A 22,995-nucleotide genomic window follows, 5' to 3' on the forward strand; every position below is an offset into this window, starting at 1 on the left:
TATTAGTATTTTCATTCTTTTGTTGATTCCCGTATGCTGCTGGAGACCTGCCCGCCTGTTGAGAGCACCGCTGGGTTCTGCACCCCGTTTAGCGATGGCATGGACAGGCTCGGGCATGTGAGACACAATCCGTGACATCTGTGGTAAAAAACCTTGAAAAGGGCAGTGGCGCCTTTATGCTAATTTTCATAATTGTTATGTTTATGTTCAGTTCATCTTACAATAGGAAGAATTAGCTTCTTCTGTAGCATGACACAGACATAATTTTACACACAACTTCCCCTTGTAATATGAAATAAAACCTTTGCATCCATCAATAATTGTCTGGTAGATTCCAAATCAGGAAATCTTATTTTGCCACTCAAATACAGACTCCTTTATTATCAAGATTGATATTCTTAAGTCTCTAAGAGATTTTGATATTTCATATATACCAGAAAACGTTTATACTTTATGTGATGTACTTTGATGACTATACATTGTAATTATGTTTCTCCATAGTGCAAATCTGCTACTTGTGCCTAATCTGTACATGTGGCATCCATTGCATGTCTGTCTATCTGTCATAGAAGGGAAATGGAAAATAGTTTGGAAGCCTAATCCACTGTAGTGACTTCTACATGTCCAGTGAATGGTAGTGCATTTTATGCCTGCTAATAGTGATAAATGTACTGTATTTTATGGTGAGAGTTCTGTCTTGTCTAGTAGTACCTAATAAACGTTATTAGTATTCAAGGATAAAATGGCAATACCACATTTCCAAAATATGATTAAAAAGGTCAAAGGACTACACAAACATAGCTATCTCATTATTCATATATAACTAAATGATGATAATGTTGATGTTATGTGTACCAGCTCCAGTACAGCCCGCTTTTCAGTACATCTGGTTCGCGCAGACGAAGAGCTCAAAGGAACAAATACCAGCTTAATGATGGCATGAGCAGGTTCGGGCATGTGGGACTAAAAACAGTGACATTCACAACAGAACCCTTTGAGTCAGCAGAATTACTGACAGACTGACATTATTATGCTGCTGCGGATCTCATCATCTGTCACTGGAAAACTACAATGACACTTAAACTGATGATTGATTTATTAGTTATTGCTTTGATTAAAGCACATCTCCTCACAGTAAGATATGTAGATTTTGAGGCTTTGCTATTCTTGGCTTGTGAGTTTTAGCTGTAAGGCAACTGATACATGTCTGAGAAAGCAAATAATAAATTTTATATTACAGATTCATGGTAAAAGCTCATGGTGAAATACAGTTTAGATGTAGATAGGCTGACACTGAGAGTTTGCTATATGTTTCTACATATTTCATACATGGTATTTTCTTGATATGATAACTTTATAATTGTTAGTTTTATGTTTTATCATGCTAACCATCTCTTCTTCCTCTTTTTTCTTTCTTTGTTGTTTCAAAAAATGCAATGTGAAAAGTTTGGAAAAAATTGCAGCTATTTCCAAAGGTGCTTTTGAGGCTTTTGTGACAAGTCCAAGTTCTTTAAAAGGAAAGACAAGTGAAATCAAATTGCAAGTCAAGATGGCAACTGAATGCTGACCATTACTGTGTAAGAACACAGCATCAGTGTTAATAGGTCAAAACTTAAGTCACATCTAAAGTAAGTCTTAAGTCCCCATATTTGTGACTTAAGTCACATGTCAATAATCTGTTTTATATCAATTTAAATAATGGATGACTCCACAAATAAAACAACCGAAATTATAATAAAAGGGAGCAACCTCAGGAATAGCAACATGATCTGACAGACATGCAATGTGTACCGTTTGCAGTATCATGGGTGGACACAAGTAGCAGTAGTAGAATTTTATGATGAAGACACATAATAACAAAGTATGTCAAAGTAAAAAAAAAAGACGTTTTTCAGAGAAAACAGTCATTCTCTACTAGACCACCACCAAGCAAGTATCTTTGGATTTTAGAGCTTTATAACATAACTACGGTCTCCATACGCTCCTTGTTGTTTAACAGCTGCATGCGCATGCCATGCATCTTGTCATTAATGCTGGATAAAGCCTCTATTGTCCTGGCAAGAACCTACAATAGGCACCTCTGCTGCATGCTTATTTCTGCATTATTTTACTCTGTGCTGTACGTAATGTCTTATGTACAAATACAATGAAATCCTATCTTATCTAGTGACAAAAAAAACCTGACTGGCAAAGCCAAATGTATCTTGGAAGTCACTTAACTGGATCTTTATTCTATTTCATAATCAGAAATTATTAGGAATTCCTTAACACAATAATATAAAATCAATGGGCCTCCGTGGCTGCTTGCTGGCATTTTTTTCAAGCCAGCATTTAAAGCTTGTTCATTAAAACAGGCGGGCTAATTAAAATGACTGTCGGTCAAAAGTGTCTCCCAGCTGGAATTATATTACACACACTATAATCAATCAGGCTGAAGATTCAATTTAAAAGCAATCAGCATTTGGTGGGTTTTCTCGAATCAATAGTAATCCGATGATAATTTTGACCCATGGCTATTCTTTATTTTTAGTCTCAAATGTTCCTGCTCTCTCAATAGACTTATGGGAATGGGTGCTAGGCATGTTGGGGATGATCCAAATCCCTGCCATGGCTCTGCACACTACATTACCCAGCAAAATGGCCTTACATGTCTTTTTTTAAAAGCAATACCGTCAGGCAACAGCACATTCTGGGGGTCGGATCAATAGTTTAAAAGAGTGCTTTTGATAGGAGAGGTAGAAAGCGACTCAAATACACATTCAGACTTCACTCATCTCAGGTACAATTTTGGCACACATTTGGAAAATAATTAGTTAAAAGTATCACAAAACTTGTGTGTGCACCAAGATTAGTCATTACCCAATTCCGTGTGGCTTTGGTAAATAATGGACTCACTATCAGCTTCACAGTTAAATGTCGATTCTTCTTTTGCGCAACAACAACTGATGCCTTTTTGAGAGGAACTAGGGTTATATTTTAAACTGTACCTAGAACAGTAGCATTCTTTTTTTTTTTTTTTTACTAAAGCACATCAATCAGTAGTTATACTCATGGTGAAGAATAGTATAATTTTTTTCAGTTATTTATTCTCTTCATGTAACTGAGAGTAGCCTGAAGACAGAAATAGCCCTGCAGAAACAATAAGTACAGCAGATCTGCTCCATCACGTAGACAGCCCAAAAGAGAGCCACTCTTCATTACAACATTTATCATATCTTGCTGCCTAAACTGGAGTTAAGAGGCACGTCTGTGCTGACAACCACCACTTAAAAACTTCAAACTTGCTCTTACACTGAGCTTTCAACCAGTCTCAGAAAACTATTGGGTGTTTTCCCACCAGAAATTCAGTTTGGTGGAGTAAATGACAAAAATAACCTCCAATGTGCTTAAGTATGCCTCCTGTGAGTGTTTATACCTTTTATTAATTTATGGCCGTGCTTATCTCTCCCGAACCTCATGACAAAAGAGAGTCAACCTGCCATATGCCACTGAATACAAGCCATAAATCTATTAAGCTGTGTTATGATTAGATCATTCAACTATAAGCTTAAGCAAGAGCATCAGATGGGCAGTTTTTCCAATGGTCTTTTGTTGTTACAACTTGTTTCTTAACCTGGCAGCTGAGGACAAGGGGATTCAAGTAAGACTGTCAGCAATAAAAGAGAAATTGGAAAACGGCTTTCCAGTTGCACTGAGATAAAAGCTCTTTTGGCAACAGCATTTCAGCACATGACCTGCTGTGTCTGCATGTTCGGAGGTTCAAACTCAAACAAATTTTGAAACAGCAGATTTTTGTGCCATTTGTCTCTGCTGAGTCCTGCAAAAGGAAAATGTCCATGCTCTGGTTTTGAGTGCGTGCGTGTTTGAGTTGGAGGTACTAAAAAAGGATGACTGAGTGAGGAAAGTATTGCAGCTGCAAAAGATTGAAGTCATCATAATTTAATTTCAACTTTTAAATTACATTGTTTGCAGACATATTAAAACTATGCAGATAGTACTCTGTGTTAGAAACAGAAGGATTCTGTGATAATTATATAGCAAAGAGATCCTCCTGTAACTCTTGTGAATCTGATGTCATACCTCACGTCAACCCAGTAATCAAGTGATTCAAGAAAGGAAAGAATGTATACTAATGGAATAGAACACTCTCAATGGGGGTGATCAAAACAATAGTTTTCATACCGACAGTCACTGTTAAGAGGTGGAAAAAGACAATTACTGTTTGGGGATTTGGGAAAGAAAGGTTTTTCTCAGCTTTCTACATTTGGTACAGTACAACTCTTGATAAATATTTTGACGCCGTAGTAGCGTGAGGTGTTGGTTGTTTGATTTGTAACAGGGTGATTTTTGCCTTGATCTTGTGGACAGTAGCTCAACAGCTGAGGACTGCTTCTGACTTTTGCACAAAATGTGTTCATGGTTAAGTAATAAATCAGACAAAGAGACTTTTCACATCTGTTCACCCAAGTATCTAAGCGCCAGAAGATGTCACCGTGCACCATGACAAAAAAAGTGTCCAAATCGCAGCATTCCAGCTGCCTCACCAGAAATGCGTCACGTTGAAATGTGTTGAGTTCAAAAGAGGTTTCTCCTGAGTTGTATCACTGTGTCAATAGGCTCTAATTTGTACCAGAGAAAACAAAAGACTTATGTGATCATATCATACCAATAAAAGATCATACTAAATGATCCCTCAGGAAAATATCAACCCAGATAAACAGGCTCTTTGGTGTTACTGATGCGATGATCCACTTTCCCACAGGTGCTGGTAACAGGTGGGGGTCGAGTGGAGTGGGGAAGAGGCCTCGCCAGCATGGCCGGCTGCCACAGCGGGTCAGGGGATCATCTTCCGCCCAGCTGCTGATGCCCTGTTATCCCCGAGCCATTCATCACGGCTCGCTGAGAGTCAGATATGCACTGCCCCTGAACCCCCCCCCAGCTCCTAGCATTCCTCACTTTCCCCTGTGGATCTCGCCGCTGATAGCTGTCAAGACCATGCTGATGTACCCAAACACCCACCCACCATGTTTTTGCATGTATTGCAATGCTGGTTTGAATCTGTTTTAAGAACTTAACCACATGCCACTTTTCACGTTTGTTTGTCTGTCTGTCTGAACCCTTCACTGCAGCCTGTGTCTTTAAAATCGCTGTATACAGTACTGAACCTAAGGACCAGACAGTGTGTTTACAAGTTGTAGCTCCATATTTATAAATCATGTATACTACACCCTTTTGCCAACCAATTTGCAATGCATGCTATACAGTTTTAGATGTTTATTCTCTTTCCACACATCCGGTGGTTTCCATTACTTTCTGTACAGTACAAAAATCAATTACCAGACTCTCCAAACTTGTTTGAGTTGTGTAATCCATCATTGCAAACATCAAGCATTAATTTTGTTAATGGTACCATTATCGTTGCGTGGTAATGCAGTTTAAGTGCAGATTGATTTAAAGAGTTACCGTCTAACAATAATGTAACTGACAAAGGTTAAAGGTACACTCTTTAGTTTTTGACCACTAGTGGCACCATGGAGCAGTATTTTGTCGCACATGTCCTATTTTATATTGTATCTGGTGCTCCAGAAAAGGGCAATGAAGAAAAAGACAACTAGTTTTAAAAATATAAAAAGAAAAACATGTTTTCTTAGATGTTTCAACATGTGTGTTAGGCAAGGATACACACAACAATGAGACTGAATATAAACACTGATAAAGAAGAAAACTCAACAGGATGCAGTGATGCGGACCTGATGTTCATTATGTAAAATAAAGTTTTAATAGCCTGTTGATTTTCGCATCATAAAAAAATGAATGGAAACCAAAGAATGTCTGGAATGAATGAATGAATGAATGAATGAATGAATGAATGAATGAATGAATTGAAATGTCTGAAGCATAGCAGCGACATTGCCTGGTTTTCAAAATGATTAGCTGTGATGTAAAGTAGCCCTAAAAATATATTTATAGTATATATAGTTCAATAAATTGATGCAACCAATCTGGGATGTTTTCTACCCATAACGTTATGGCTGTGGTTTGCTGCCAAGCAACAGCAGCAATAAACTTCCCTAATTATGATGTTCAAACTAGTTCATAATACAAAAAATAGCCGGCATGGAAACACACGCCCAGTGTTTTGACACATGTCTTCCTCAGGAGTGTGCTGGCTGTTTGCACGCGAATCTGGCATTACTCCTGTATCTGCTTGCCCTTAAACAACATATCCAGGAGACATAAGGTAATCCACTGGTGATATACATAACTGACTGATGCTGAGGCTAAGTAAAGATGAAATCAGAGGGAGCTAGTGCTAGTACACATACTGACAGACCCTTTGGCAGGGTGGTCGGCAGGTAACTTCATGTCATTATTGATCAGGTGATTCAACCGATAGATTTAGTCAATATGTTGATGGATTGGAGGTGAGTTAGTACAGGCAAGGTAACAACTGTCTTGCAGCAGCATGGGGAGGTTACATCTAAAACAATGCATGTAAACTGAAGCAATGACTATAAAGGTAAAGTGCTGACTTTCAACTTAGTTTGAGTGTGATTAAAACCGTAGCCCTATTTATACATAGTCACCCAGTTTTAGGGGCCAAAATGTAGGACAAACTAAAATAATCTTTAAATTAAACCATCATATTTAATATTTCATATAATAATTAAATTATCTAATTATAATCATCTGAAGTCTCCAACACAAATAAATCTGCGGACACTTGGATTTTCCCTGGTGATTCTCTGCCAGACCTGTAGTTGAACCATCATCGCTTTGTGCATGTTTAACTCGCTTTTTGCCCTCAAATCATCATCAAATGATATTTATTTACAGTGCAAAATCACCATGCAGCATGGTCTCACAACACTTTCCAAAAAATACACAGTCAAATACAATCAAGTGAAAAGATCCGTTGTATTGAGGTCAGGTGACTGACCCAACCATTTCCACTGTTCTGTTCTTGTCTCTGTGTTTAGGATCATTGTCCTGATACCAAGCGCCTTACACTGATTACCAAATATGGATGTCAACAGTCTCAAATTAAAGCTGAGAGTCTACCCTTCAACCCCATAGTCATTGTTTTCTTTCAAATCCAATGTTCTGCAGTACAGAGCCAAAATAAAGTGCCACTTTGGGTAATGCAAAAAAATAAAACAAAGGACTTTTAAAGGGAACTACACAGGGAATGTGTTTCCTCACACGTCCATATGATGCAGACTTAACTCTTAACCAGAGCGGTCAGTGGTCAGTGAGGACAAGTCAGGAGTAGGTCATGCTTCAGTGTCTTGCTCAAGGACACTTGAACACAATGACACAAGGACAGAGATCCAGTAGAAAGACACACTGACTGTCTAGACCAGAGACCACCCAGTTACTGAGAATGTCTCTCTAGCCAACAAGCTAACCTGCTTGCAGTAAATAAAAACTCTAAAAAGATAAAAACGAAGCCATGCAGATGCCTGACAGAGAGGCTTATTTTATTTTAAGAGACTTCGTAAAACCACATCATGATGATGCTCAAACTGATCTGCAGAGACTATAAAATTGTGTTCTGGATTAAATTAACACCACTTGTGTAAAAAGATACAACTTAAATTTCTAAAGTATCATTGATGAGCAAGGAATTTTGCAATTTACTGCTGGGGTTAGTGTTTGGCATCAATTTCAGTGTGCAGAAAGCAATACAAATATATGAATATATGAACTGCACGACAAGACAGACCATGTCAAATGCATTGTAAATAAATAAAAGACCTACTAAGTCTGTGCAAGCTGTACACTTTTAACTAAGCTCCTTAAAAAGAAGTGTCAAAAATATACATATTAATACAGCAGATGCCATTCTAGAGGTTGCCATCACACTGCAGCCAGTCATGTTTATTCAGTCTCAAGTCTAACATAAATTGAATAGATATTATTTGGGCTAAATAATGTCAGTTTTATGTTTTTTTAAAAACTAGCTAGGAATGTATCAGTGTGCAACAAGACAATATGGTCCTTTTTGGTTATTTTTGCTAAAATAATTAGTGAAACTGTAAAAAGTAAGAAAGAAGATACTTTCTTAAATAAGGTTGGGGATTTAATAATTCATTGTGCTTTTTTGACAGTTCAGAAAAAAAGCATCATTTGCATTTCCTCTACAAAACAAAACAATGCAAAGCAGTTCTACAATGGCTATACCTACACAGTAACCCCAGCCCCCTCCCAGCTCTTACCACATTGTAGCAAGACTTCTTGTCTGATCCAGTGAAGTGATAGAGGTCTACTGTGTTGCACATCTGCATGTACATCCTGAACATGTTGTTGATGTGTTTCAGGGACATGATGCAGACGGCTGAGTTAGAGGTCGGCTCCGGAGAGTTTGGCTTTCCTCGGGCAAAGGCGGTGAACAGCACGTCATCATCTTCCTCCACTTTCAGCTGCTTCTGCAGTTCAACATCAGCGCCCACTTTAGTCACATAGGCTGCCTGGAGGATGTTGAATACCTTCACATCTTCCGTAGAGCGCCGTCGCCTTTTATTGGTGCTGATGCATTCAAGGGGCATCTCCACGTAACGGCGGATCACATGGTCTGAGGAGCACATACGGACTATGCGGGTGTGGTAGGCCTGGGAGTCCCTGTTCACCCGCTGCACTGTGAGGAAGTAGGTGAAAGGTCCACTGTGGAAGGAGTAAACATATCGCAGGTAGTAGTTTCCACGTAGAGATGGAATTAGGTCCATGTATGAGCGGTTGGAGAAGAAAGTGAAGCCATTCTGGCTCGTCTTCATCTTCCGCAGAGAAATAGTATGGGGATGTGTTGCCCTGCTTGTTATGTTTCCTATGCCTGGGATCTCAGAGTTCCCAACAAAGAATTTGATGACGTTGCTCTCCACATTGAGCACCTGAGAGCCTGAAGGGCTGACCACAACATCCGAGTTGCTGGGTTGACCTTTGCCTTGCCTCACCTTGTCTCCGAAGCAGTACACCTGTTCGTCTACGGTTTTTGGACTAATGTCGTCATCCAGGACATGACGGCGGCAAATACCGTTGTCTGCAGAGCCGCAACTATACAACCCCTTATCATAAATGTTCTCCACCACCAAGGCGATGTTGTGGTTGTCCATCCTGTCATTGCTGGTCAGTTTCTTGCCACAAGTCTCGTTGGCAAGCAGCGGCCCTGTGTGGTACTCTGACAGCTTTGTGAGGTTCGGGGCCAGGGCATAGATTCTGTTTACAGCCCCGACATAGATGATCCCATCCAGCGTCACCATGTTCTGGATGGGGAAGTCTGCCGTGAATGTTGGGAGCTCGTAGGTGACTGAGAGGTTGAGTTTGTTGGTCTCAGGTGAATTATCACACTGGTCCTGTGCACTGGGACACAAGGCCCACAGCAGCATGATGGCATGAAGCGAGTGGAGATTCATCCTATAGGAGACATGAGAAATGAGCTGGTAAGGCATCCCTACTGGAACACAAAGAACTCAAAACATTCATCACAGATATCTTTGAATAGGTGGCCTCAATTGTCTGGAGTGTGAATGTGTGGAAAATGGGGCAGTCTGTGCTGAATAGGAATCACTGAGGAGAAACAAGGGGGCCATCGAAATCCCTTTTTAGACTCATAAATGGAACTGTATCAGGGTATAAAACCAGGGTTTGCTCACTTCACCACAAGCAGTGAAACCATTCATGCTGAAGTTAGTGAATACTTTATGGTGACACACAGCTTTGATATCAGCCTCCTAATCATCAGTGCTTCTACTTCTGACTCCACTGACCCTAGACAAGCCAGCAATGAGACCTGCGTAAGCACTTCTGTGGTGCTTTCTGTTCCCTAGTGACCACAGCGAGAGGCCAAGTAGTGAATCACCCAGAGAGCAACCACAGGCCTAAGTTTAGACAGCAAGGACCCAAGGGAGCAGAGATAAACTTAATTAAAACAAAAGAGGCAGGAGGGAGAAGGCAAGCGGGACTATTCTGCAAAATGATAAATAACACCAACAACTAAATGGTAATCTACTGGGAGATGCATTTAGTGGAGGATGGGGTGGAGGGAGGAGAGCAACACCAGAGAATCTGCAAAATGTGCATTTACACGCTCCCTATCTGGATGTGGTTATAACATGATCCCCACATGTAAAACAAAACAAGGCAATAACAACCAGCACAGTACGTTTGGTTTTCACACTCATGCCCACAGTGATGCATAAATTCAGCGAACGGTGTCTCATTGTTAGCGGCTCATTTGTTCGGGAGATTTTTCATATTATCACAGTATTTCAGAAGATTTTTTATAGTGTGAAGCAGTTTATGTTAAACGGCTTTTGTATAAAAAGTGCTTTACAAATAAAGATTGATTGGTTGATTGAAGATCTAAAGACAGATAGACTTAACAGGTAGCCTACTTGTAGGCAAACTTCTATGAAAGTTTACAGCAGAGAATATTACCAATAATTGCCAAACACATAATATAAGAGTCTGAGGCAACACGGTAGAAGAATAACAGCGATTTAGTAGAAAATAAAATAAGGAGCATATATTTAGAACCCCAAAATACACGTTAAGATTATATTACAGAATATTACACCATATTAGAGGCAGTACTTTTTTAAGCATATTGATGAGTATCGTCTTGTTTTGGTTATGAGTAGCCTAACACATTATTGCGCACCTGCACCAGACACAATAAATTTACAGTCTCTTCGCATGGCTGTTTTTTCAAAGGACAAAGGACGGTGGGAAACAGTGAAAATGTTTTCATTTTGAGAGGAAAGTGACTCATGGCGAAAGGTCTCTGAAAACACATTTGGGAAGTTGGTGAAATTGTGTTAGGAGCCAGAAAAAACATTTCAAAACAAGCTGTGATATCCAGAGGAGGAGGAGGAGGAGGAAAGGGTTAGGAGTTTCAGGGTCAGGGTTTCTGCGTTTTTACGCATGAATATGCAGTTTGAGTAGGATTAATAAAGAGAAAAGTAAATAAACTGTGAGAAAATGTATAGATAACAAACTCACCTGTTAGCGAGCAACAGTGTTTTACGTTCCGCTGATTCAAATCATATTCCGCTAGTCTCTCCAAGAGCGGGACTTCTGGACTTTCTCATCAAGTCCCAACTGGTCGCTGTAGATGTTCCACTTCGCTTCTCCGTGAAAAAACTCGTAACAAAAGTGGCCAAATTTTTTTCTCAATCCGACTTTACCTGTTTTCACACCAGTTAACCTCTTGTTCGTTGCTCTCCAGCTGTAACCGGTGAGAGTCAATGACTCACTGCATCCAGCAAAAACACGCTGCTGCTGCTGTTGCTCACGTCTCAGCTTCTCTTAAAGCTCCGCCTCTTTCTCTCCAAACTGTGTGACGCGTCCAGGTGCTGCTGCGGCTCCTCGGTCTGTGCAGCTCAGGTGAGAGACCCAAGGAAGGAAAGCACATTTGGAAAACCGAACAGTATGAGCTCTAGTTAGTGATTATCACGTGGCAATAATTGAATGCATTATTTTAATTATAATGAACACTGAACTAAATTTTCTTATGTACATACTAACTGTAAAGGAATTTAACATGAAATTGGTTTTGATAGATTTATTCACCAGACTCTGAAGAAGTGGCGTTTTACAACACAACATAGGCTACTAATATGCTCTTGGTTGAATAACAAAACTCTATAAACGTTCAAAATTAAACAAAACCCAAACAAATGGTCACATAAAGTGCATGAAAGGAGGTATTTCTTTCTTCTTCCACCTGACTCTCCTCCAGCACCCCTGTGAGTCAGATGACTGGTTATAATGTTAAAATGGCTCACTCAGCCATAAGTAATGAGCTAAGTTATAAAGGCTAAACCAACTGTATGTGTGTGTGTGTCTCAGCCATGAATCACAGTGCCCTGCATAAAAAAATCCTTTGTCCCACTTCCTGAATGGAGGGCAGTTGGAATGAAGACTGGAAACCCTGATAACAGAGTGTGGATGGAGAATTAATAGGTACAGAGCTGGCGAGAAGCGGCACAACGGCTGTTTGCATTCACTTTCTGACAGATAGTGACATGTGAGGGTTTAATGAGACGGACAGTCAGAGGATGAGTGTGTTCAAGTGAGTAGAGGAGTGATGTGATGGAATCTGTGACATCTTCTATGTAAAACTAGACATATCACTGGATGCAATAAGTGTTTCAGTGAGGTGAAGTGTCATTACAGAGCAATAGTTTCCTCTCTTCTTCTCCTTTTCCAGTTGTTAACGACAGCAAAGCTCAGCTGGTTTTGCTGTATTCAATCTTGGAATTGAAACTGATCATCTTTGGCTTCACATGGAGAGAATCTGGAGAAACCCTCCCAGATTCATCATCCTTTCTACTCCCAGATTTCCCAGAGGACAACACTGTTACCTCTGACATCACACCAGAGAGCCCTTAAGCTGTCACTGTACATCATCAACCTTTATTTCTTCTCAAAGGAACTTTGAAGAAGAATCTTCATTTGCAATAGTGTTAATGAATACATTGTCAGAAACTGAAGGGTTATGTGCAGGACTATTTTTTGCCATGATGCAGTGAGTTCCTAGAGTCTCGTTGTTATCGTGAGGTTGTCAGGAAACCAGCTGAGACTCCAGGAATAAGCGAATAAGCATATTTTGCCAAATGTTGAATTTTAACTCAACTTTCAGCATAATTATTTTCATTTTCAATTTAAGCTCAGAAATCAATGTGTCTTACTGGATTAAACCATTTTGTCCAATAGTGACATGAAACCCTTGAAGTATCTCTCCCTTTTACCTGCTCACATATTTGATCATAAATCTGGTTGAGAGCATCAGCTAAAGGCTCCAAATGTAATTAAATTCAAGTGTTCCTTCAAAAAAAGTACTCTGATAAACAGCCATTGTCCTCTTTGTCTTTTTTTTCCCGATGAGCCAGAAGTTTCACAACACACTCCCCCTCTCTCTGTAGTCTGTGTTTGTTAGAGGAACACTGTTTTGCCGTACCTCAGGGTACTTCTGCCACAGTTGCCAAGGGGTGTGTCTGACACAGGGTGTGTGTGTCTGACTGTATACCCTTGGGGTGTGTCTGTGTGGCTCCTGTGGTGGTAAACTCCATTTTGGCTTGGGCGCTTGTATTGGCCTATGGTCTTGGAGGAAAGCAGAAGAAGAAGAAGGAGAAGAAGAAGAAGAAGAAGAAGGAAAAGGTTGGCTTGGTGGTGAATCTCACACTGCTGGTATGCAGAATGTGGAAACCCCAAAGAATGACATATGCTGTAGGAATGATCTGCATCCTGCAACCACAACACCTGCAGCACAACAGCTATGCGCTTTCTATTTTCTGTGCATATTTTGGTCGAGGCTGCAAATTAGCTGAGATAAAAATACAAAGGAGAAGATTTAGATGTTTAGTTTGTGAGAGTTAAAGCGTCAGTTTATCCAAATAACAAAAAAAATGGACTCTGTCACTGGAAATGAATGTGGCCTTTTAATTTTTTAATAGATTATTGCTCAAGATCAGTGGCCCACATCACTAATGCAAACCTTTGCAGCCAGGTTCCTAAATCTGGTGGGAAAACCTATAACAAGAAGAGTGGAGGCTGTCAGCGGCAGATGGTTTTGAAATGAGCGGTACAACAATCATATATGGGTTGCAATGTTCCACTTGTGCCCATTTTAGCCAATGGGTGTATCTGCAAACTTGTTCAAATAAAATCAAAACTATCTTCATGACTAAATACCACTTAAGGCAAGTGAGAAAATATGTTTTTTGTCGTTTGGGTGAAGTGACCCTTTAAACCCCACTACAACTTGCAGGCATCTGACTTATTATGGCACCATCTGCTGGTGCTCCAGGTAGACAGGCATGTTTTGGTCTCCAGGGACATGAAGGGAGCTTCAGGCCTGGGTATTTTCCGATCTACTGAATACAAAGTGAAGCAACTAATCTCACAGACAAACGCGAGTGATTGGAGGAGCAGGGCTGCACTCTGTCTTCTTCTAACCCTTCCTTTGCACCTAAACTTAGTCCAACACAGGTTATTTATCACCTGCAGGGTCAATACAAACCCTGGTTAACTGCTGACCGGACAGTAAACTCTGATTAATGCTCTTGACCCATCAGACGCCCCGGCTGCTTTATTCTGTGGATGGACTCTTTACCTCTCACAGTTTCTTTAGCTCATTGATGGAGTGGTGATAAAGTGTGCGCAGCCGTCATCACTCAGCTGTGTATCTCCATAGACAGCCTTCTTCAGCAGGATCTTTGCAATTTATGATAGATAACGACTGTTCACAAAAGATTCTAAAAGGTCAAGGGAGGATCTTAAGCTGATGTTCTTGTCTGTACGGTAATAACTCTTAACGAAAGAGCAGGTCGGTGTCTACATTAAGTATTGAGTGCTGTTGAAGAAGAGTGCTGAGAAATAGATGGTTATCTCATTTAATGCCTGCCATGCTCTGCAGTGTGTCTGAGATGGCGAAAAATTCTTTGAAATGTTTTATTGATAAAATAAGTTAAGTGACAAACTATCTGCTTAGTTAGATACAAACAAAAGCTAAAAGAGCTGCTGTCTAAGTGCACTGTACAATTAACAGCTGATTAATTACTTCTTTATTTAGGGTTTAAATTAGATTTTTCATGATATAATAAAAAAAACATCTGGAGTTTCCATTGCTCCAGGATTTTTAGGAATTGGATGTAAAGTCATGAAAAAACAAGACTATGTTACAGAAATTACAATCTTTCAAGGACATTTTTGAAATGAGTTGATTAAAAATAAAATAGAAGACTCTGTTTCATGTTGCTGTTATTCTATTTTTAAATGGATGTCACTGCTCACTGATGGTCATATTGTTCCCTGCCTAGACTGAACCCTTTGTCACCTTTTGGTTACAGCTTGGCAGTCATCAAACCATGCTGGATGGCTAGACTCCATATTTCCATGTCTGGAGACGTAGATCTCCGCTCCCATCTTCTAGTACCTGTGAGTTAGATAAAGGAACTTCTAATGAAAAAGGAAATCATAAGATTACAATCTCATACATTACAGGAAATGGTTACTGCAGCAGACAGACAAGAAAACTGTCAGTCAAGAAGTTGCTGCTACATCCGTATCTGACAATCTGCTCATATGAAGACCCACCGAAGATCATCAGTGGAGGTGTAAATATAATAAAGAAGAGGCAATATCAACTCAGTAAAGTACACATACTGTGTGGCTTTTAGGCCACATAGTCCATCCATATCTCAGTGATGAGATGTTTTACAATAGATATAGCTCAGAATATGTAATGTGGTCATGTTTCAGTTAATTAGACAGCTCTTAAATCTCAAAGTGATTGAGAATGACCGGGTAATTGGTTATTAGTATATGTTTGTTTCAAATGTCTGTAAATCAACTTAAAACCATGTTCAACATGTTGTAACATTTTGTTAAGAAGATAGTTTCGTCAATTGTGTACACACACTGTAAAAAAAATAAATAAATCCACTTGTACCCTATAAGAACTCAGCTGCAGATATACAGGACAAATGTCTCTTTGACACTAGTTACTGTAAAAAGTCCGCTCCCCCATTACATTAGAGATGCTTTTTCTGTAATGTAATCAAATTAATATAATAAAAAGGTCTTTACGGCATTCATTATACTGGATTACTCCATTTCTTTTTTCCTCTGCTGTGTCAGTCTCATCTTGTAAAACTGTTTATGGGAAGTCTTCAAGAGCACTTAGCCTGCTCGTCCTGGCTGTTTATCTGTGGAAGCTTTGACTAAAATAAACCACAGTCAAGTGCCAGGTGACAGTATGACATCTGGGCATTTTTAAGCTGGTTGCGCATTTGCCCTTTTCTCCACTTTTGTTTTTGCCCCCATTCATCATGAGCTGAACTCAAAGATCTAAGACTTTCTCTATGTACACAAAAGGCCTATTTCTTGCAAATATTGTTCTCAAATCTGTCAAAATCTGTGTTAGTAAGCACTTCTGTTGGCTGAGATAATCGATCCACCTCACAGGTGTGGCATATCAAGATGCTGATCAGACAGCATGGGTATTGCCTTAGGCTGGCCACAATATAAGGCCACTCGAAAATGTTTCTCTGTATTAGGGGGGTCCAGTGGGGTCCGGAAACCAGTCAGTATCTGGTGTGACCACCATTTGCCTCACGCAGTGTAACAGAACTCCTTCGCACAGAGTTGATCAGGTTGTTGATTGTGGTCTGTGGAATGTTGGTCCACGCCTCTTCAGTGGCGAAGTTGCAGTCAGGTCGATACCCTGATAAGAACGACGAGCATGCAGATGAGCTTTCCTGAGACGGTTCTTGACAGTTTGTGCAGAAATTATTTGATTATGCAAACCTGAATTGTTGCAGCAGTTATCCGGGTGGCTGGTCTCAGATGATCTTGGAGGTGAGGATGCTGGATGTGAAGGTCCTGGGCTGGTGTGGTTACACATGGTCTGCGGTTGTGAGGCTGTTTGGATTTTGACAGATTTGTGAACAATATTTGAAAGAAATAGGCCTTTTGTGTACATAGAGAGAGTCTTAGATCTTTGAGTTCAGCTCATGATGAATGGGGGCAAAAACAAAAGTGTTGCGTTTATAATTTTGTTCGGTGTATTTTAATGCAAACAGTAAAATAGTATAATAAAATCTATATATTCAAGAACTTCATTGACATTGTGCAAGCACTGTGTCAACCTCAAATGATACATTTGTGTTTAAGACTCAACACATATTTACAAAGAATAATATATATTTATTTATTTAATTATTCACACTTTCATTATAAAAAAACACTAATTTTATAAAGCCTTATTTCTGCAGATCCTGACAAAAGACTGAAGATAGAGGATGTTGTCTTGTTGATTTAGTGTGCAGCCTGATGTAATCTTACTTCCTGCTTTGTTCTGGAGTCTGTGAATTTACAAAACACACATGGGTCAACTTTTAACACATCCGTAGAGAAGGACCACACAGATTTTGCTCAGCCAGGTTTCAGAACAAAAGAGTTTGGTTCTGTAAAGCCTAACAGAAGTCAATGTTCAAACAACACAGATTATATATATTTTACCAGATGTTATCAAGTGTAAAGGGCAACATTTTACATTTTTACATAACCCTCAGTAAATACATGAATATTTTTGCATATGTTTTGCTCTCCATTACCACTAAAGTGATTTAATTATATTCAGTTCCTGAAAGCTCTTTGTAATAGCTGTTATGAACACACGTTTCCAGTATATTTGAATAAACAGAGGAAGAACATGGCAATAGCCGAGCTAATGAGTCCGTCAGAAAGGTTGATTGATAGGTGATGTCAGAAAGAGCACAGCAAGGAGCAATAAAACTGGATACAAAATCAACAAATGAAGATATGAGATTTTGTTGTTATACTTTGTCTCAAACAGATGTGGTAAAAGTGACGTATCCTTTTAAAGACTACACTGACTGACTGAGGGAGAACCAGGTGTGCCTGGGGGGAGGAACATCTGTAAAGGCCTGTTGTGGTTGACGTTGAGCCTGAGGGAGTGGATTTGTGCCAGCCTTCCTCATGCTTGATGTCATAGCAAGCTTCATCATCTACACTATTCACTGCTGTAACAGCTGCCAGAGCGTGAGGCCAAAAACTATTCATATTATTCTTCTGAAAACGTTGGATGTGGGATTTTCCCTGTGTAAGTGTGAAGCCTTGTTTTCATTACAAGTCTGGTTACAAAGGAGCTTCTGTAAATTCATCAACAACCAAAGCAAATTTAAGAGGCTGGAGGAAAAAGTAACACACCACATAGGAACAGCAGTTTCTGTTCTTTGTTGCTCATCAACTCTGAATTCAGACTTGATGCCCTGCAGGCAAACAGGCAGAGACCTTGCTGTGTGTGGGGACAAACAAGGACAGCAGCAGCTTCCCTTAGGGTTTGTTTGTGGAAACCAAATAAAGAGGACATGCTCTGAACACAGAGTGCAGTTTGTGGGATTTGACCTGAGAATCTGGCTTTGTAAAAAAAAAAGAAAAAGACAGAAATGTGTTTCAGCTGCAGATGTCTGTTAACAGATCAGGAAGGACAGAGCTCCTCTGGACTTCAGACCATTGTGCAGTCAGTCAGCGCCCACTGATGGTTGTGTTCCCCTAGTAACAGGTTGTAGCCTACGCTCCAATTAATCCAGTTCTGCAAACAAGAAAAATATTGTGGAATGTAGAGAAATGTGTGGGTATCAAATAAAAAAATGGGGGTTAAGCAAAGTAAAAGTAAGACAAATAATAACAAAATGCATACAACAATCTGAGGACTTTGCAATATGAGTTTGTCCACCATCAAAAGTTTGCATTACTCTTTATTCCATGGTGGCGCTCGCTTTCATATTTCATAGATTGTATATGCCATTGAGGGCAATGTTTCAAATCAATGAACTGGACTGCTTTCTATAACTGATGTGATGAAGTGCCTGTTGATTACCACAACCATCCATAAATAGCTTTATAAATGATTTTCTAGACCATATGATATATCATGACATGGTATATATTGATATTGTGATATATCGTAAATCACATATTGTGATAAAGGATTTTATCCAAATTGCCTTCCAGATTTGAATTTAAGTGTCAACTGCGCAAATAGTGCTTTTTGTGATTATTTTCTTGGGTAAAAAAAAGAAGATTTAATTGTTCTAAATATGCAACTTTCTTGAATTGCCCTTGTGGCAGTCTCTGTCGATTAAAGGAGACATGGAAGCTACACAGAACAACTGGACAAATAAAAACCAATTAATCAAAACGAGATTATAAATATCTGTTGAGCGAATGTCCTGTCCAAGATAGCAGTATAAATGACAAAACAAATGCACACAAAATACACACTCAGTAAACCAAAATTTACCATGTAAGCTCTCAAAAGGCAGCAGTCCTGCAGTTGAAGAGTTGGGTCAGGGGTCAGGGCTTAAAAAGATTTTAGCTAAACAAAGCTTACAACGCTGAAGTGATGTAGATGTGAAAGCATCTTCTTAACCTCCATTTTCAGGGAAGGTGAGTGCCTACTTGATGTGTTTTGACAGCAACAAATTACACAGAACCACTAAGAAGTCTGTCTCTAATCACTGCTGTGTTTGATATGTCTGCTGCCAGAGGAAACAGCTGCTGATCCTGCAGCCCTCCAGGTGGTTAAAAGCCACAATGTTTATGTCACCTGGTCTCTGACTTTCCACTGACGAATGCTACTGACACTGGGCGAGTCACTGAGAGAAGAGAACGTCATGTCTACATTAAGTCTGGTACATCTAGCTGCTACTGCACTCGCTTGTTCAGTTGACAACCAAGGAATTTAGACTTATTACTTTAGTTCACTTTTTGGAGAGAGTTGTATACATTGCATGTAATAAATCATCGGAGGGTAAAAAAAGCAGTCAACACTTAGTACTCACATAAAAATATCAGTGTTGATATATTAATTTTAACGAAACAAAACATCCCACAACTTACAGTGTTATGTGATACAACATGGCAAATTTAATTGCTTTGTACTTTTAGTGGTCTGATATTTTCTGTATATAAAATATACAAAATATTAGGACTTCTTGTTCTTTCCATGACTAATTAAAGTGGAAAGATCTGTTGGCATCCAATATTACAGTAAAATACAGCATAGTAGCTTTGTTAATAAAATAAGCTTTAGTCCTACAATTTACATCTGACACATATTTTTGTGTACTTTTGATCAGGGGCTCTTTAAAGGAAAATAAAGGGAGTTCTAAATGCCACAGCACACAATGATATTTTAGAAAGTAGTCTGCTTCCAACTTTCTGGCAAGAGTTTGTGTTTGGCCCTTTCCTGTTCAATGTGACAACACCCCTGTGCACGACCGGTGGTTTTCCCAGTTTGGTGTAGAAAAACCATACTGGCCTGCACGGAGCCCTGACCCCAACCCCATCCAACACCTCTGGGAAGAAGTGAAACACTGACCGTGAGCCAGACCTTATCATCCAACATCAATGTTGGACCTCACCAATGTTCTTGTGGTTATATGTAAAATTATATAAATGCCCATGTTTTTGGCATGACATGTTCAACAGTCACATATGGGTGTCTTTTCGTTTACATTTGTATTTCTCCAAATATCCCACTAGAGGGAGCTGTTGCATTGTCAAATCTGAAGTAAGTCTCTAAAGTGATCAAGAGTCATAACAGACCTCTCAAAAAGAATTTTATAGTGATTTTACATTAGGTGTAAAAAAAAATATCATCCACAGGGATCATACATTGATTTTTAGCTACCTTATTATTTGTATTCATAGTCACAGATGATGGAGCCTTTCCCAGCAAGCACTTGGCAAAATAACACCCAGGGTAGTTCTATGGGTGGCAGACTCTTGAAATCTGTTTGCTGTCCCAATGAAAATCAGGAATGTAAATGAACTGAAACATTTAGCTGCCCTAAAGGTAGGAAAATTCCATCCAAAAATCTCAAACATAACAGCTCGCTTCACAGTTTAATAAAAAAAGTTCACTCCTATGGTCAATTAATTCTTGACCCCAGTTTGACTATTTCAGCAAGTAGGTTTGTAGTAAACTTTAGAACCCCCAACTGATATCTGATAGAACAGGCAAACTTACCACCACCACACATAGGAGCATTGAGTTAGCACCTGGTGGTAACTTCTCACCCTGGTTCTATCAGGTCACTCCATTAGCTCACAAGTGCCACTACCCAATCCTGTCGTCTGCATGAAGGTAACAGAGCGGCCTCTGTGTTCTCTCATCCTCCTGCTATTTCTGCTTTGGTCCTGCACTGCGAATCACTCACTTCTCGAGCAAGCAGGTTTTACCCTGCCAGGACCTTTAGCATCCTGCTCAGGAGTTTTGTCACCCTGTGTTACTGTAATAATGCTTAAGGTGTCTGAGTGCAGACTGAACGACTCTTTTAGTTTACATGTATTGGGTGTTCAGAAGAGTTATTCTATTCAACTGTATTGTTTTCTTGCCTGTCTCACAGGGTCTTATTTGTGCCTACCTCTAGCCTTAGTTTGTGCCTTTCATGTACATCACACAGCTAACCATCAGGTTTATGATGTGGCGTTATTTGAAAAACCCAGAAGGTAATTAACTGTCTGGGTCAAAAAAATATTCGTTCAGCTGCATGATAAAGAAGATTTCAACCTGTATGTTAAGTAGTGACTCTATTGTCAATCCTAAAAGATGATATTGTATAGTATTGTATCTCTTGTTTTATATAATGCAAGAAAAATATAAATGGGTTATTATGTGTGAACATATGTGATGATAAAACTTCTCAATGTTCCTAATGCAAACTGAGCACTTTGGGCCACTATCTTTAAGTCAGGGAACTGGTACTGACACTCCTGTCCATATAGTTTTGTGTACTTTTGGCAAGTACTTCTGGTAACAGTTTGTGTTTGGCCCCTTCCTGTTTTAACGTGACAACACCCCTGTGCACAATACCAGGTCCATTAGTTGGTGCAGAAGAACTTGACCGGCCCGCACAGATCCCTGACCTCAACCCCATCCAGCATCTTTTGGATGAACTGGAATGATGACTGTGAGCCAGGTCTTACGGACCAACACTGGTACCTCACCTGACTGTACTCTTGTGGCTGAATGTACAACAATCACACATGGCTGTAATGTTTGGATGTCCACATACTTTTGGCCATTTCATTTAGCTCTGTGACTCAGATGTTATGTTAATGTATGAGAGGCGCAAACTAGAGCTGGGCAACAATGAGATTTTGCTCCATAAAATGAAACAAAAACAGCGGCAGCTTTGAACAGCTCCCCCTGTTCCCTGTTTCTATGGTATTCATTGTTTCATTGCCCCTTGAACGATTAAAACAAAGAACCATTGTTAAGTTGACTTGACTTCATTCTCAACATGCTAAAACTGTTGAACAATACAGTCCATGCTTGTCTCAGGCTGCATAATTATGTGCCTGTTTTTGGTGTAAATTAACTTGAATACAGAGACTTGACTACAGTCTCATGAGCTTTGCCCAACACTTTTATTTGTTTCTCGAGTAACCATGGAAATGTTGTGCCTGCCTTGGAAAAAATGTGTGCCAGCAGCGCTACAGGCATTAGACCTTACTGACACAGACTCAGATACAAATACTCAGAGAGGTGCACAAACCTTTTGAGGGCGATTTTAGGTGTCACTCACAGCATGTACCTGAATGGTGAAACTAACCACCAAAGAGTTTGGTAACTTAACACTGCTAGTGTTAAGTTGCAGAAATAGTTTCTTGTAACTAGTTTAAGCAGCAATACGATTTTGCGTCTCGAGCCCTGCCATCTATTAATTTGATTTTAAATTACCTGTGTGGTGATCACACCGTTTCATCATGGCACAGTGGTCTTATATTTAATTACTTGTTATAGACAGAAGTTATGTAAACCATTCAAACCAAAAAAGTGAAAACCACAATATTCAAACTTCAAACATAAACTCTTTGAACTCAGATAATAAAGTAAATAATTTAAAGTAGATTTAGCAAATCACAATAATAATCATTTCTGCCTCTGAAATTTACAGACAACAATGTAAAGGCAGTCCCAGGCAAATTATATTATTCCTATCAGTCCAATTCCATTTAACTTCTATGACATTTTAACAGAAGTGTTTGTCACAATTAAACTTTATAGACATATAAATATACAGTTATCATCTTTTTTTTCTCTTTATCCCACTCTTGCAGGCATGTCTCTTTATAATAACTCCCTCACACTCTGACTGATGAAACTCATTCACAATGCTATGCACAGGTATAATATATAGTATATGTATTATTGATTGAAATATAAATTTTTAGTTAGTTATTATAGATTATAGGCCTACTTCCCATTAAATTAATTATGTAAGAAATGGTTGCTTGACATTTGTATCATATTGCTTCACTTACTGCCTATATGTTTGTCAGCTAGCAAGCTAGAGTGATTCATGTGATAGCTTGGCATTATTGAAATATTGATGCAAATGTGACAAGTTAAGAGGGCAAAAGGGCTGTGGCTCAGGCAACTTTAGCCCACAGTTGTGC

At 39.4% G+C, this 22,995-nt stretch overlaps 1 protein-coding gene across 1 annotated transcript in view; it reads right to left on the minus strand.

Moving 5' to 3' along the window:
* met (MET proto-oncogene, receptor tyrosine kinase) overlaps nt 1-11,297 on the minus strand; it is a 66,327-nt gene extending 55,030 nt beyond the window's left edge. Inside the window, exons 1-2 of the mRNA XM_038706790.1 lie at nt 10,999-11,297; nt 8,220-9,411 (exon numbers count right to left, since the gene is read on the minus strand). Coding sequence (XP_038562718.1) covers nt 8,220-9,410 — 1,191 coding nt within the window. The 5' untranslated portion in view covers nt 9,411; nt 10,999-11,297. The remainder of the gene's footprint in view (nt 1-8,219; nt 9,412-10,998) is intronic.
* Between the last annotated feature and the right edge of the window lie 11,698 nt (nt 11,298-22,995).

The sequence above is a fragment of the Micropterus salmoides genome, unplaced genomic scaffold, assembly GCF_014851395.1.
Source record: "Micropterus salmoides isolate LMB-PRFRI ecotype aquatic unplaced genomic scaffold, ASM1485139v1 Ms_hic_scaffold_8, whole genome shotgun sequence".
NCBI classification, from domain to species: Eukaryota; Metazoa; Chordata; class Actinopteri; order Centrarchiformes; family Centrarchidae; genus Micropterus; species Micropterus salmoides.